This window comes from Dendrobates tinctorius, unplaced genomic scaffold (assembly GCF_039654945.1).
Source record: "Dendrobates tinctorius isolate UK_male_01 unplaced genomic scaffold, ASM3965494v1 ptg000039l, whole genome shotgun sequence".
Lineage (NCBI taxonomy): Eukaryota > Metazoa > Chordata > Amphibia > Anura > Dendrobatidae > Dendrobates > Dendrobates tinctorius.
In genome coordinates, this window is record NW_027361707.1 from 33,035,181 (window position 1) to 33,053,241 (window position 18,061).

At 43.0% G+C, this 18,061-nt stretch overlaps 1 protein-coding gene across 1 annotated transcript in view; it reads left to right on the forward strand.

Moving 5' to 3' along the window:
• The first annotated feature begins 5,589 nt into the window (after positions 1-5,589).
• LOC141088496 (ADP-ribosyl cyclase/cyclic ADP-ribose hydrolase 1-like) overlaps positions 5,590-18,061 on the forward strand; it is a 78,859-nt gene continuing 66,387 nt past the window's right edge. Inside the window, exon 1 of the mRNA XM_073574612.1 lies at positions 5,590-5,919. Within this exon, the coding sequence (XP_073430713.1) occupies positions 5,696-5,919 (224 nt within the window). The 5' untranslated portion in view covers positions 5,590-5,695. The remainder of the gene's footprint in view (positions 5,920-18,061) is intronic.

Sequence of the window (18,061 nt, forward strand, 5' to 3'; positions counted from 1 at the left end):
GTGGGGGAGAGAAGTTGACAATGAATTAGAGGGTGGGAGTAGGAGAGCAAGAAGACATGACAATGAATTGGTGCGGAAGTTGAGTGTAAATATAATGAATCAGGAGAATGGGAGGTACATAGTGGGGCCTGTTGAGGATGCAGTATCTGGTAATGAATTAGGTGAATGAGTACAGGTGCTAATTAATTTACATATTTATTAGGTGAGGAAAGTGGCTATTTATAGTTAGTGGAGACACAGTGGTGAATTATAATTTATATTTTGAATGGTGGTTGTATAATAACTAATTATTATTAATGGTGGGTCAAGTCTGTATTCAGACTCATAGTGTAGAAGAAAGGGAAAAAGTGGGGAATGTGCACTTGAAGCGATGCTCTAGGTAACTATGTGTTATTTTCTACAGAGACGAGTCCTGTCTGGAAGTGATGGCGGTCTGCTCTGGATGAAGAAGAAAAGAAAGATGAAGGACTTCAACTAGAGACGTCACTGGTAAGTCAGTGTGTTACCTGTACACTGACACTATATACAGAGCTCCTGTGTATAATGTTACTGGTTATCCCTGTATTACCTGTACACTATATACAAAGTTCCTGTGTATAATGTCACTGGTGATCACTGTATTACCTGTACATTGACACTATATACAGAACTCCTGTGTATAATGTCACCGGTGATCACTGTATTACCTGGACACTGACACGATATACAGAGTTCCTGTGTATAATGTCACGAGTGATCACTGTATTACCTGTACACTGACACGATATACAGAGCTCCTGTGTATTATGGCACATAGTATTGTGGGTTTTTTTTATTAATAATCAGTATTTTAGTATTCGGTCATTATGTGGTGGTAATATGTGGTCTGGTTATGGTGTGCTGCTATTTGTTCCTTGCATATGGTATTATGTGGTGGTAGGTAATTTGTGGTCTGGTCATAGTGGAGCGGTATTTGTCCCTTGTATGTGGTATTATTTGGTCACTATGTGGTGGTAATATATAGCCTGGACATTGTGTGGCTGTATTTGTTCCTTGTATGTGATATTATTCGGTCACAATGAAAAAAATGTATATGACTAATTCCCTTAAAGAAAAAGAAAAATATACCTAAAAAGAATATTGGATATTTTAACAAATGATTAATAGTTTAGAATAGAGTAGTGCCCAGCCAAAAGAGTCGACCTTGCTGTGGTGGCGGTTTAAAAAATCTTTGGCAAAAACAAAAACTAGCTAAATATGTGAACTGGGACTGTTAATGAGTTATTGATGAGGACGTGGTACAGAATAGTTTTTACAAGAGTGGGTGGTGGGACTGTGGAAGGTTCGAGGGGTGAAATCAGAGCTGGGGTGGAGCCTGGGTGGAGTCTCAAGGGGGCCCCGAAAATGTTGCCCTGAAATTCCTAGTGGCAGTCCCAGCTGTCCTTATATTACTTTGTTGCCTCTTGGGCTATACACTTTATATTCCTCTGTGTATCTCCCTGAGAGACTGTTATGTGATTGTGCATCTGTTTTTGCCCTGTCTGCCTTGATTTGTATTTCCCAATACACTGTACAGACTAGTGCCACTTAGGAGCATAGGAAGGAATGAGGACCAGGCATCTCCACCTTCAGGGGTAATTCTGGGACAGGGATAGCCAGGTACCTGTAGCCAGAGGATAAGTATAGGTGCACACATCCCTTATCCCGCAGTCACACCATGAAAAGACTGGCTGCAGTCGTGATGTCAGCAGTGGCGAGCTGACGTTGGACCCGGGGATGTTGTAATGCTAAATATAGTTTTTTAATCTAAAACATATTTGGAAATAATAGACATGATGTTGTTACAAATTCTGCTGAGATTATGTGAACTTATAGGCAGAACTTTACATTCTGTTACCACATATTGTATAACTAGGTATACACTTCGCCAATGGAGAATGTCAGGGACCCATGAGCAGTTCCATTAATGATGACAGCAAGAATAATAATAATACTGTATGCTAGGGGGTCAGGTTATTTTTGCATGTAGCTGAGCAGTGGGCCCCAAGAATCAATGTTAGGCTGGTTTCACATTAGCGCTTTTTAAGCGCACGCACGGCCGGGGGTAGCTCCGCCCCCGAGCCGGCTCTCTGCCCGGCGTGCCCGCCCCTTGCTTGTAGCGCCGCCTCCTAGCGCACAGCGGCGCCTGCGATCGGCGCACCCTATCTTTAGCATAGGGTGCGCAGATCGTGCGCAGGCCGTGCGCTAGTTGCGCTTTGACCTGTGCTGCGCACTTTTGACAGTGCGCCGTGCGCGCCAAAATCCGAAAAGTTTGATTTTGGCGCGCACGGCGCACCGTCAAAAGTGCGCAGCGCAGGTCAAAGCGCAACTAGCGCACGGCCTGCGCACGATCTGCGCACCCTATGCTAAAGATAGGGTGCGCCGATCGCAGGCGCCGCTGTGCGCTAGGAGGCGGCGCTACAAGCAAGGGGCAGGCACGCTGGGCAGAGAGCCGGCTCGGGGGCGGATCTACCCCCGGCCGTGCGTGCGCTTAAAAAGCGCTAATGTGAAACCAGCCTTACTGCTCGGCTTCTGCCAAGCCGATCCAGCACTGCTGGTGAGGTTGTGTTTTGTTTTTGTGGTGCACAGTATAGCAGTGGTAAAAGTAGCATCTATCCTTCAATACCACAGCACATTGCCATTGATCCTTATTAATCTCAGTGATATCGCCAAGAGGATATTTGATAAGAAAATCCATGAAATAAAGTAAAATATCTATTCTGCCAAAGTAAACATTCAAGAAATGTAATGAGGCTAAAAGTATATAAGTATATGTAATTCTTAAGCTTTATTTCTTGGAATTCATTGTGACGGGGCGGCACAATTTCTCACCCTACCTAATGAATGGCAGGGTAGTTGATATTCGTAGCATGTAGAGTGGAAGTAATGTCTGTTCCTACGTGCACACAGAATACTAATCCTCCAAATGGATTATACGATGATGACCGATGCTCTAAATTGGAAAAGAATATGAGAAAACCCAAGGTGATACAGTCCATGAGAGTAACGTGCCTGACCATTCATAGTGCCCTGTGTGATGGAATAGTACATGATGACTCGGCTGACGCTGTGGCCGTGGGTGTAATATGTGAGGACTGTTATGGGTGGAAATGGATTACATCTAAAATCTTTGCTAGGAAAAGTGCTTCTTTAATTAAAGGTTTGATTTCAAGTTACAAAATGATCCCCTATCCACGTGATAGATTGCAGGATCTTTAATACCGAGATGGAAATTTTAAATGGACTTGCGATTAAAGCCCAGGACCAAGCACCCTAAATTTATAGGGCTTGGTCATTACAGGGTTAAAAAAAGGCAATGCTGACTTTGGAGATGATGACATCACAAACCTCCATTTCTAAGTCTTCAAAGAGACCATAAGGATCGGGTATTTTCCTTTAAAGGATTTTCACAATTATAGAAAAAGTTAGAATTTGCCCTCGAGGCTATGTACCCAAACATGACCTATACAGGGGTCATGATTCTTTCCTGCACCTTTTAATTAACAAAGTAGTAGGATATGTGATCATTCATCTTCCAATGTCAATCAGCAGCAGTGAATTCAGGAAAGTACTGTGACTCTGATGGCGCCAGTGAAATTACTCTATATTGTCCATGTACAGATCAGTTCAGGGGCATAGTGGTGCTAGGGAGTCTGACTACCACGTCAAATGTCCTACAGACTGAATGCCACAATGGTTCACTGCTTTTAGATCAAGAATATTACCGTACATACACACCTGGTCGGAGATGAGGCATGTATACTCCCATTTTATCACTCAGATTGGAATAACCCCTTAAAGAAGTCCCCTGTCCATGGGATCTACAAAGTCATAAGACATCATAGACTAAGATTGGGGACCCCCACTCAGGACCCTTTATGAGGCAGATTGAAGAACTACTGTGGAAAGGGCCAGCCAGATGATGCGGCAGCAGTGCGGTAGAAAAGTGAAGGAAGCTCTGACCGCCATCTGCTGGAGAATGGTTGTAAAACTGTGAAACAAATTTGCTTGACAATTGGCTATCGTTGTGGGCAATGATTTGAATGCATGTGGATAGCCACACCATTTTGACATACCCTTAGGTAATGTTAGTACACATTTTTTCTTTGTATATTTCCTGCCTAAATCTGCTTGATATGTTTGAGAACCAGAGCCAGCATGGGTTTGCAGCAAACAAGTCATGCCAGACTAATCTAATTTCGCTCTATGATGGAATCACTGCCTGGGTGGATCATGGAAATGCGGTAGATATAGTATGTCTCGACTTCAGTAAAGCATTTGTCTGAGATGGGTTAGTGAATTCTGCATTGAACAAGAGGTTGGACACGATGACCCTTGAGGTCCCATCCAACGATAACATTCTTTGATTCTTTGAAAATGGGGTTTCCATAGTCTCGTTGACAAGCATTAGAAATTTTCTGGCCTCATGTTTGGTGTCACCATTGAAAAAAAATAAAACAACGGAATTGTGCAGCTTGCTAATTACTTTTACGAACTATGCAAGAATTACAGGGGTTTTCCTCCCCTTCTCAATTTCTATACTGCCCTGTGTAAAATAACAACAGCCTATACTTGTCTGCGATGCCATTCCATCTACGTCAGTTCCTGCTCTCCCAGGGCTCATGTGACGTTATTGTGTCAATCAGTGGCCACTTCAATCTCACGTCCTTTGGACGTAACTGACATTCGGAGGAAGTCGGAGCAGTAGGAGCAGCTTTTGCTTTTTCCGGGTGTCAGTTTTGGGAAGTGTCTGTAGATTATTAGGCGAGTCCCGAAAGACCAGGTGCCGACATCGATGGAATGGCACAGGCGCCGGAGGTTAGTATAGACTGATATTATTTTATACTTGAGAAATGGTTGTTAGAGTAGTGGACATCCCCTTTAACCTCCCTAAATATCAGTGAACCTTGTGCAGATCCATGGCCAAATGTAAGAAATAACAATAAGTGAACATCAACCAATTTTACCCTTATAATGTCTCCGATCCTGTCCAAAAATGAGATATTGCATCTGAGGAGGCCACCACTTTAATGAGCTGGGCGATATCGTTTTACACGACAAGATTTGATAAGTGATTGGAGACCAAGCCCTAGAACAAGCTAAGATAAAGGAGTATTGTATTAGCTGATGAAATGGAGGTCCGTTACGGTGGATTTAGATAAGCCAATATCGGCTGGTCATAAGCAGTCGTGCCATCATCTGTCGATGTACCATCAGCAGAAGCTGTTAAATCGTCAACAGGAGTGGTCTGTGACCACTCTGTTCCGGCAGAGATTGGCGCCAGGCACAACAGGCAGATAGTTAGTAATTATCCGCCTGCTAATTCTTATATCCAAAGTGAAAAAAATTATCCCTTTAAGAGAGGTGCCCAACTTTTTCATAGCTGTACTGGAATGAATAGTCACATCTGATCTACAGTAGCTTCACCCTAAATGGAAAAAGTTTATCTCTAACTTAGAAATTCCATTGCATCCCATAATGAACCCGCCTTTTAGAACTTGACAAAGACCAGCATGTTTGTATAAGCTGGAAAACTAGAGTAGGAGGGAGGGCGCAGACAGAATATAAAGTGATTTGCTGACTGCTCAGTGTCCGTCTGGCTGTGAGGACTGGAGCAGTGGGTAGCACGTCCAAAGGCCAGTGCTTAGTGAGCAGTCCTGACCGACAACAGAAGGCAATGTCTTGGCTCCATGCATCTAGACCTGCGAGTAAACAATTGTGGTTGAGGAGCCTACACATTCTGGTACTGACAGTGTTAGTGCTCAATATCGTGGATTCACATGCACCAGGTCCGCAGAAAAACCCAAACAAAAAATATAATGGAGCAGGGACAACGACCAACCTGAGGAACATCGTCATAGGACGCTGCTATCACTACATGTCTTTGCATCCGGGCATTGGGTGAGTAGAGATAATGTTGATAGTGACCACAGTATTGTGTTACTGCTTGTCCTTCAGGGGCAGTCAATGACAGCTTGGCGCTCCTGTGCAAGAAATGTGTCAGGGCCCCCCTCCCTGCCCGGTACACTGCTTATGATGAGAGCAATCTGGCAATGGGACCCCTGGAGGCTCTGAGACACAAGGCAGATTGCCCTCATTATGAGGCTGGTTTCACACTTGTGTTGTGTAGCGCTGTGGATGGCAGCCTACTACCTCATTTCTTCCTCTGTTAAGTGCTGCCCACTGCCGCACCTCTTCCTTCAGCTCCGCCTACATCTGCATGCGTCCTGAGTACCTATCTTTAACATTGGGTATGCAAGCCATGCAGATGTATGTTGACGCATCCGCATGCTTTGTTTTGCAGCTGCGCCGAACTGCATTGAACGCAACATGTTGCATTTTGCTGCGGTTGGTGGGCGCGTCAAAATGACGTATGCGGATGCGTCAGCATACATGCGCATGGCCTGCGTACCCAATGTTAAAGATAGGTACGCATGACGCATGCCGACGTAGTCGAAGCAGCTGAATGGAAGAGGTGCAGCAGTGGTTGGGGCTTAACTGAGGAAGAAAGGAGGAAGTAGGCTGCCATCCGCAGCATTACACAACGCAGGTGTGGGACTAGCCTTTCTGACCTGCAAGCAGGGGCGTACATAGAGTTCACAGGGCCCCATAGCAAAAGTTCTATTTGGGCCCCCACACCTCTATAAAATATATATATTTACATTTTTTGCTGAGATGGAGATGTATATGCTGTGTGAGTGTAATATAATATATATATACTGTATGTTATCATTCGGTTCTGCTGTTTCCAGCGCAGTCAGACTTGCAGTCAGGTGACAACTAGTGTCTGCTATGTCAGTGAATAGAACACTACAGACGGGGCTGACACGCTAGTCGGCACATGTCAGCAAGTGTGCAGAGCACATCCTCGTGGTTACATGATAACTTCTGGAACCAGCAGAACCCGACCATGTATATACAGTATGATATTACATTATATGTCTGTTGTCTCTATCATCTGGTATCTGCTCTATTCATCATCTATGGAACTAATGGAAATAGCTGAGCACAGTGCTCAGCAGCTCTATAGATAATGAAGAGAGTAGAGGCCTAACATGTATATATTATATAACATTATATGTCTGGCATCTGTATCATCTGGTATCTGCTCTATTCATTGTCTATAGAACTGATGAAAATAGCCGAATGCAACGCTCAGCAGCTCTATAGATAATGAAGAGAGCAGAGGCCGTATGCACAACTCTGCTCCACCTAAGACGAGACTGCAAACTCCTGTTCTCCGAATCTCTGGGAGGCTCAGTGGTCGAATCCCCAGTGATCGGCAAGTTATCCACGATCTGATGGATCCCACATACATCGTACATATACCGTACATATATACCTATATCATACATACACGCAGATACACATACATATAATGTACATACACACATATACTGTAAATACATACACACACACACCATATATACATATACTGTACTGTTGTGAATTCTCTTACTTCTGAGTCGGGGCTCCCTCTGGTGGTTACTGAGGGTAGTGGAGCCGGCCGGATTGACAGAGGTCTGCCACCTGACAATGATGATTGGAAATCTGGGGTTACTGATTGAGAGTATTTTTTTAAGTGAGCAGGCTTCCCTCAATTGTTGCTGGTGATTAGTTCTTCCTGTGCAACTTGAGGTCTGCTGTATCCTGCCTGATCCTGCATTTTTCAGCTAAGTTGTTCATTTGCTAATCCTTTGCTTCTGATCTGGTTTTGCCTCTTTCTGCTTTGCTGTGCGGGTTCAGCGTGCTCCCTGCTCGGGCTGTGCTGGACCCCGCTCCATATGTTACAGCTTGTGTCAGTTTGTTCAGTCCCCTGTTATATTAGTCTCTTTTGCTTTGCTGCCAATTTACACCAGAATGCTGATATAGTGGGGGAGAGGTCGTGAGACCTGTGTTTTTTGTACATCAGACGTGTTGAATGTTTTAGGGTTTTTGCGTGATTGCAGACAGTGTCTTTCCTTTCCTATCCTATCTAGACAGTTGGGCCCCATCATTTGCTCAGTCTATTTTCTGCCTGTGTTTGTCCCTCATCTGGTCTCACCGACAATATATGTTTGGGGGCTATCTATTTCTTTGGGGTTCTACTCCGGGGCAGTTTATATTTCACCTTTCTTGCTTTAGGCCTAGTTAGTTCTCCGGCTGTGTCGAGGCGTCTAGGGCATCGTAGGTACGCTCCATGGCTACTGTTAGTTGTGTTGTTAGGATTAGGGGTCTGCAATTCGCTAAGTGACCAACCTTTCTGGTTTCCTGGTGGCCTAGCCTATTCCTGCCATCCTCCTCGGTGACCTGTTCATAACACTGTACATACACACATACATACACACATATACCCTACAAACACACACATAAACCGTACATACATACACATACCATACATACATACACTGTACACACACACTTATATACACATATAGTATACATATACCATACACACTTATACATACACACATATCGTATATACACAAACAGACACATACATACACACACATAGATACCCACATATACTGTACAAAGATACACACAACAGAAACACATATACATATTGTAAGGCAGCGGTAGCACCGTACGCAGTGAAGAGGCAGCGACCCAAAAAATACAAACATAAAAGTCTCTTTAATGTGTTATTTTCACACATAAAAGTCTAATCCACACAAGTGCATATAACTTCAGTGCATATAATTAGTATCCATTTCACCATTTGCAGAGTATATATTATACGGCATCCTTCACTTTACAGACATTAAACACACCAGTCTTCCTCTGACTAGTTCCCATGGGTGTCTATGCGCCGTATCCAAGATTCTATTCATACAGCATTACATGTTGCAGGCACTACACATGCTAGTCCTCCTCTGACTAGTTCCCTTGCACCGCTGCATCACAGTCTCTTTACTCACACAGGAGTACACAGTCCAGGATATCCTCCGGATCACTGCCGGGCACCATATCCACCTGTTTTGCAATTGTTACACATGCCAGTCTTCTTTCGGGCACAGGACATCCACTTCCCATTCACATCCGGGCACAGGACTGTCCACATCCGAGACCAGTCACCATGGACTACTTGCATCTCTGTGTTCACTGCGGGCTGCCAGGCCTCACTCTGGCCCTGACACACCTGAGACTCACTAAGTACTCAGTAAGACCTCTCTAACCCTTTCCTGCATGGCTTTTATGACAGAAACCTGTGGCTTTCAGCCACATGGAAAACCTGGATCCGGAATGGAACAGACTGCAACACTATAATTCTGCAATCTGTTTCAAACACAACATCCAGAGCAGGTTTTCCCTACCTCCGTCTTGGACACTAACATGTCCAAGACTAACACTTACTTTTATTATCAGCTTGCATTGCAGTCACAGCTACGCCCGTGACTGCCATGCACACCTATGGCCTTCATACTCCTCCGTGCATATCCTGGGGAGACTACACAGTGACCCCCACCTGTAACCTCAATGCATCCTCATAGCCTCAATACGCCTTCATGTGTATCCTGGGGAGAACACACAGCGCCCCCTAGCTGTAACAGTGGTCACTGCCTCACAATATACTATACATACACACACATGCAGTTGTGGCCAAAAGTATTGACACCCCTGCAATTTGGTCAGATAATACTTAGTTTCTTCCTGAAAATGATTGCAATCACAAATTCTTTGGTATTATTATCTTCATTTAATTTGTCTTAAATGAAAAAACACAAAAGAGAATGAAGCAAAAAGCAAAACATTGATCATTTCACACAAAACTCCAAAAATGGGCCAGACAAAAGCATTGGCACCCTCAGCCTAACTTGGTTGCACAACCTTTAGCCAAAATAACTGCGACCAATCGCCTCCGGTAACCATCAATGAGTTTCTTACAATGCTCTGCTGGAATTTTAGACCATTCTTCTTTGGCAAACTGCTCCAGGTCCCTGATATTTGAAGGGTGCCTTCTCCAAACTGCCATTTTTAGATCTCTCCACAGGTGTTCTATGGGATTCAGGTATGGACTCATTGCTGGCCACCTTAGAAGTCTCCAGTGCTTTCTCTCAAACCATTTTCTAGTGCTTTTTGAAGTGTGTTTTGGGTCATTGTCCTGCTGGAAGACCCATGACCTCTGAGGGAGACCCAGCTTTCTCACACTGGGCCCTTCATTATGCTGCAAAATGTGATGGTATTCTTCAGACTTCATATGTCATGCACACGGTCAAGCAGCAACCCCAAATCATCAGGGAACCTCCGCTATGTTTGTCTGTAGGGACTGTGTTTTTTTCTTTGAATGCCTCTTTTTTTCTCCTGTAAACTTTATGTTGATGCCTTTGCCCAAAAAGCTCTACTTTTGTCTCATCTGAAGAGAGAACATCCTTCCAAAACGTTTTACGGTTTTTCAGGTAAGTTTTGGCAAACTCCAGCCTGGCTTTTTTATGTCTCGGGGTAAGAAGTGAGGTCTTCCTGGGTCTCCTACCATACAGTCCCTTTTCATTCAGATGCCGACGGATAGTACGGGTTGACACTGTTGTACCCTCGGACTGCAGGGCAGCTTGAACTTGTTTGGATGTTAGTCGAAGTTCTTTATCCAACATCCACACAATCTTGCATTGAAATCTCTTGTCAATTTTTCTTTTCCGTCCACATCTAGGGAGGTTAGCCACAGTGCCATGGGCTTTAAACTTCTTGATGACACCGCACGGTAGACACAGGAACATTCAGGTCTTTGGAGATGGACTTGTAGCCTTGAGATTGCTCATGCTTCCTCACAATTTGGTTTCTCAAGTCCTCAGACCGTTCTTTGGTCTTCTTTCTTTTCTCTATGCTCAATGTGGTACACACAAGGACACAGGACAGAGGTTGAGTCAACTTTAATCCATGTCAACTGGCTGCAAGTGTGATTTAGTTATTGCCAACACCTGTTAGGTGCCACAGGTAAGTTACAGGTGCTGTTAATTACACAAATTAGAGAAGCGTCACATGATTTTTCGAACAGTGCCAATACTTTTGTCCACCCTCTTTTTTATGTTTGGTGTGGAATTATATCCAATTTGGCTTTAGGACAATTCTTTTTGTGTTTTTTCAACTAAGACAAATTAAATGAAGATAATAATACCAAAGAATTTGTGTTTGCAATAATTTTCAGGAAGAAACTGAGTATTATTTGAGAAAATTGCAGGGGTGGCCACAACTGTATATACACACACATATATAGATACAAACATATACTGTACATACACACACACATACATACATACATACACAGAGATACACACATACATATGCTGTACATACATACATACACAGATGCACATACATATACTGTACATACACATACATACACACATACAAAACTGTACACATACTCACACACATACAGTGGGTATGGAAAGTATTCAGACTCCTTTAAATTTTTCATTTTTTGAAGCCATTTGGTAAATTCAAAAAAGTTCATTTTTATCATTAATGTAAACTCTGCAACCAATCTTGACTGAAAAAAAACAAAACAGAAATTTAGAAATATTAGCAAATTTATTAAAAAAGAAAACCTGAAATATCACATGGTCATAAGTATTCAGAGTCTTTGCTCAGTATTGAGTAGAAGCACCCTTTTGAGCTAGTACAGTGATGAGTCTTATTGGGAATGATGCCACAAGTTTTTCACACCTGGATTTGGGGATCCTCTGCCAATCTTCCTTGCAGATCCTCCCCAGTTCTGTCAGGTGTCAGGTTGGATGGTGAACGTTGGTGGACAGCCATTTTCAGGTCTCTCCAGAGATGTGCAATTAGGCTTAGGTCAGTGCTGTGGCTGGGCCAGTCAAGAATGGTCACAGAGTGGTTATGAAGCCACTCCTTTGTTATTTTAGCTGTGTGCTTAGGGTCATTGTCTTGTTGGAAGGTGAACCTTCAGCCAAGTCTGAAATCCAGAGCATTCTGGAAGAGATTTTCATCCAGGATATCTCTGTACTTGGCCGCATTCATGTTTCCTTCAATTGCAAGTTGTCCTGTCCCTGCAGCTAAAAAACACCCCCATAGCATGATGCTGCCACCACCATGTTTCACTGTTGGGATTGTATTGGGCAGGTGATGAGCAGTGCCTGGTTTTCTCCACACATACTGCTTAGAATTATCACCAAAAAGTTCTATCTTCGTCTCATCAGACCAGACAATTTTATTTCTCATAGGCTGGTAGCCGTGTGTTTTTTTAGCAAACTATATGTGGGCTTTCATATGTCTGGCACTGAGGAGAGGCCACTCTGCCATAAAGGTCCGACTGGTGGAGGGCTGCAGTGATAGTTGACTTTGTGGAACTTTCTCCCATCTCCCTAATGCATCTATGGAGCTCAACCACAGTGATCTTGGGGTTCTTCTTTACCTCTCTCAACAAGGCTCTTCTCCCACGATTGCTCAGTTTGGCTGGATGGCCAGGTCTAGGAAGACTTCTGGTGGTCCCAAACTTCTTCCATTTAAGTATTATGGAGGGCACTGTGCTCATAGGAAACTTGAGTACTGCAGAAATGAGAAATTCTTTTGTAACCTTGGCCAGCTCTGTGCCTTGCCAAAATTCTGTCTCTGAGCTTCTTGGCCAGTTCCTTTGACCTCATGATTCTCATTTGGTCTGACAAGCACTGTGAGCTGTGAGGTCTTATATAGACAGGTGTGTGCCTATACAAATCAAGTCTTATCAGTTTAATTAAACACAGCTGGACTCCAATGAAGGAGTAGAACCATCTCAAGGAGGACCACAAGGAAATGGACAGCATGTGACTTAAATATGAGTGCCTGAGCAAAGGGTCTGAATACTTATTATGACCATGTGATATTTCAGTTTTTCTTTTTTAATAAATTTGCAAAAATGTCTACATTTCTTTTTGTTGTCAGTCAAGATGGGGTGCAGATGTAGGTATCACAAGTATGTGGGATGCAGTGACGAAATAGGAGTAAGACTGAACTTAAAATGTAACTTTTATATATATATTTGTATCTATAAGGGATATCTTGAGCAACCGGAAAGCTAACAACAGTTATCCTCGCAGGGATCAGGACAATAATACATAAGTAACAGAAACACGACTACACGGTCGGAACCGGTAACTATGGGGCCGCGATGTGGCCAACTGCGGGTCCAGAAACTACAGGATATCAACTACAATGTGTCACTTATCCTCCTCTAACGTCCAGCAGAGTGGTGGTCGGTGTCTCTTCGGCGTCTCAGCCGCTAGGCCCAGACGATGAGGATCTGATGCAGGCTTCTGGCGTTCCTACATCCAGGTGGTGTGTGGGCACAACAGGCCTCTGTAGAGTTCCTCTGCGTTGCGCCTCCCAGCGGAGGCGGGATGGCGACAGCTGGGGCCCAAGACGTGTGGGCCGCAGCCGCGGGCTGCCGCGGGCTGCCGCAGCCGCGGGCTGGATTTGGGCACCGGCGGCCGCGAGTGGCAGCGGGCAGGCCGCAGCTGCACGCTGGAGTCGGGCTGTGGTGGCCGCGGGCAGCAGCGGGTAGTCCGCTACCGCGGGATGGATCTGGACAGCGGCGGCCGTGGGTGGCAGCGGGTATTATTATTATTATTATTTATTGTTATAGCGCCATTTATTCCATGGCGCTTTACATGTAAGGAGGGGTATACATAAAAACAAGTACAATAATGTTAAACAATACAAGTCATAACTGGTACAGGAGGAGAGAGGACCCTGCACGCGAAGACTCACAATCTACAAGGGATGGGTGAAAATACAGTAGGCGAGGGTAGAGCTGGTCATGCAGCGGTTTGGTCAATCGGTGGTTACTGCAAGTTATAGGCTTGTCGGAAGAGGTGGGTCTTCAGGCTCTTTTTGAAGGTTTCGATGGTAGGTGAGAGTCTGATATGTTGTGGTAGAGAGTTCCAGAGTAGGGGTGATGCGCGAGAGAAATCTTGTATGCGATTGTGGGAAGAGGAGATAAGAGGGGAGTAGAGAAAGAGATCTTGTGAGGATCGGAGGTTGCGTGCAGGAAAGTACCGGGAGACGAGGTCACAGATGTATGGAGGAGACAGGTTGTGGATGGCTTTGTATGTCATGGTTAGGGTTTTGTACTGGAGTCTTTGGGCAATGGGGAGCCAGTGAAGGGATTGACAGAGGGGAGAAGCTGGTTAATAGCGGGGGGACAGATGGATTAGTCGGGCAGCGGAGTTTAGAATAGATTGGAGGGGTACGAGAGTGTTTGAGGGGAGGCCACAGAGCAGGAGGTTGCAGTAGTCAAGGCGAGAGATTATGAGGGCATGGACTAGGGTTTTTGCAGATTTTTGGTTGAGGAATGAACGGATTCGTGAAATATTTTTGAGTTGAAGTCGGCAGGAAGTGGAAAGGGCTTGGGTATGTGGTTTGAAGGAGAGATCAGCGTCAAGGATTACCCCGAGGCAGCAGCTTGTGGGACAGCGGGTAGGCCGCAGCCGCGGGTTGGAGTCGGGCAGTGACGGCCGCGGGAAACACGGTCGTGCAGTTGGGGTCCCTCTGCTGGTCGGCTTGATGCCATCTCCTTCCTGTCTGTGGTGAGTCTCTCTCCAGTCCCTCTAGTCGTCTCCTTCTAGCTCTTGCTCTCTGGCGCCCTCCGGTCTTCCTGCTCCTTCTCTCCCACTCTCTCAATTGCCCCCTGCTGGCATCCTCAGCTCCTTTTATATTGGCTCCGCCCCCACTCCTTCTAGAACTCTCTCCAGTCCGTCCTCTAACTGTGTCCCCCGGAAACAGTCTCCCTAGGAACCTTGGTGACAGTCCCCTTGGTTCCGGCCCAGTTACACAACGGGGACTCTCCCTCCTACACAGAGTGTGTATTAATGAGAAAAAAGGGAACTTTTTTGAATTTACCAAATGGCTGCAATGAAACAAAGAGTGAAAAATTGAAAGGGGTCTGAATACTTTCCGCACCGACTGTACATTGAAAATGCAGAAATATCGTAGTAACAAAAATACTTCTATCTCAGAAACTTTATGTGATAGAGCAAAGCTAAGCATATTTTTTTGGTATCAGCACATCAAACTCCATAAAACAGACATATTACCTTTGTTGATGATTTTTTTGTGTTGACCAGTGGGTATCAGAATAATTACGGGAGTGAGAGGGGCCCGATGCTGCATGACATTGGACGCCTCTCACTCCCACCCTTAATCTTGACTCAGTGGCCCCATAGTGGCTGCATACTGTGCCGCTATGTACAGTACGCCCCTGCATGCAGGGGCTCCCCTCCACCTTTGGGCCCCGGTGCAGTTGCACTGGCTGCACGGTGGTATGTCTGCCCCTGTTGTCCATATACCAGTAGTGAAACCAAATAACTGAACATAAACCAAAATATTCCTTATATATAAACACAATATAAACTATATATGGATAAAATATCCTCACATATAGGATTGAATAGAAAAAAGGTAAAAAATGTCCAAAAAGAATTGAATGGCTAAACCACTCAGATAGAAGCACCTAAAACACCACCACGATTAGGATGGAAAACTGTGGGAGAAGTGGAAAAATTAAGTAAAAAATAATGAAAAAATAAAAAATGAGTGAATAAACAAATCAAGAATAAATAACTAAAATAATCCAAAAAATAATATATGAATTATATATAAAAAATGTGCAAACCATGTGTATATTTAAGCGTCCAAAACGTTGATCCAAAACGCGCGTCGGGGAGTGCTCCGCACACCGGTGGCCTGCCTTATCCTATACAGGTATGTATCCATTTTTTGCTCAGCCTACTTATTTCAGTGGGGAGGACTTTAATCCAGGGTTTTTCATATATCTGGCCTGCTGTCATTTTTTACTTATCCTGTGGTGATTATTTACCCACGGTGCAGTGCCATAACTTTGTTGTATTTTATGTCCTTCCTTTCATGTATTGCTGTTTAGCGGACAGTTCAGGATAGGGCCACTATATATATCCTACATATATCCATATAATATATTTATCATTGTTATCATTATATACAATTTTTTTTATTTTTTGTATATGTATATAATGTACATGTTTTAGTGTGTGGACACCCTTTTGTCGTGCTTTTGCATTAATTGCCACATTTTGTATCAATAAAGGCATTTTTACGTCATTCTTCCTGCCTCTATTATTTTATATATATATTTTCAGATATATCAATATTATTAGTAATTGTTATGGGTGCAATCGCTATGTGATTTATATTTGTGTATATATATATATATATATATATACTCAAATATACACATAGTTTGCACATTTTTTTTTTATATATAATTCATATATTATTTTTTGGATTATTTTAGTTATTTATTCTTGATTTGTATATTCACTCATTTTTTATTTTTATTTTTTCATTTTCCATTTAATTTTTCCACTTCTCCCACAGTTTTCCATCCTAATCTTGGTGGTGTTTTAGGTGCTTATACCAGTAGTGTAAAGCGAAAGATGAAACAGAAAGATTCTTGTCTTGACTTGTCAGAAGATGCAAAATTAAACACAGACCCAGTGTATATTCCCACTATAGTTTTTCTATCTGTACTTTCCTCGCTGAAATATCCACGTCCAAAAACCACATAAAATATGCACTTTCTTTGGCTTGTTTCTTTTTTTTATATTCACTTTTTTATGTATATGGTTTTTTCAGCTATTTATTCAGTAGTCCAATTTGGAGCATTTTTTTTAAAAATAGAAACGCCTCAACAATTGACCCATTGCTTTTTTATTTACATGTGGAAAAAAAAAAACATTTTTCCCACTGAAATGAATAGGAAGCTATTTGAAGTGATTTTATTTTATGTGGATTTTGGAGAATACCCTCCAATATCCACAAAAAAACTCTTTGTGAACATACCCTCAGGGTACGTGGATTTTTCCTGCTGAAAAAGTCACATTTTAAACCGGTTTCTAAAATACACAAGGTTTTTGTGTGGATTTGCATGAACTCGTGTTTTTTATGCTGTTTTCCTGGGCTTTCTCAAGTGTTTTCCAACTTGTTTTTTAATTTTTTTTAATTATTATATGAAGTGTTGTAATAGGGTATTTTTTCTGGAGCATTTCCACGGCAAAAGCTTTTCAAAAACACACATAAAAAACGCAATGAAAACTTAACTTTTGCTGCAATAAAAATGCTCCAAAGAATTAACATATTACTTTTTCTAAAGGTTTGTTTACACTGATCCTCTACAAAACCTATGTGAAGAACGGCTTCAGATAATCTTTGATGTGGATTTTGAAGATGATCTGCTTCAAAATTCACATAAACAATGTGTGAACATACCCAAGGGCACATTATTCATGACAGTGAGGAAAATCTTATTATTTAAAGGGAGTCTGTCAGCAGGTTTTTGCTACCTCATCTGAAAGCAGCATGATGTAGGACAGGAGACTCTGAATCCAATGATGTATCACTTAGTTTCCTGGGTGCAGCAGTTGTGACACAATCAGAGTTCTTAGATTTAGCAATGCAGCAGAGCTGAGAAATCTAACCCCGCCCACACCAGGCTCTGTAGGTACATGTTCTATTAACAGTGAACTGCTTATCACAGGAGGGGGCAGAGTCGGACTAGCAGTCGCATCCCCATCATCTGGCAATGATAATGGCCTAGTGATAAAGCCTTCACTGTATTTATTTTTGCAGATGACACCAAGTCTATGAAAGATGCTCATAAATTGCAAGCTTGAAAACACTGTATTTGGGCATCCACTTGGCAGATGAAGTTCAATGTGGTTAGATAAATGACGTTATCACTCGGGAACTAATATGAGGCACCAAAAAGTGTCTTGTGAATGTATTCACTCCCTTGGCATTTTTGGTGTTTTGCTACCTCAGAACCTGGAATTTCACTGTTTTTTGAGGGTTTGCATCAGTTCATTGAAAGAACATGCCTACAACTACAACTGTGAACATTTGATTTTCTTATTTTTTTAAGCAAACAACAAATAGGACAAAATAACTGAAAACTTCTGTGTGCATAACTATTCACCCCCTAAAGTCAGTACTTTGTAGAGCCTCTTTTAGCAGCAATTACAGCTGCAAGTCGCTTTGGATAATTTTCTAATTTGAAGGGTGCCTTCTCCAAACTGCCATTTTTAGATCTCTCCAC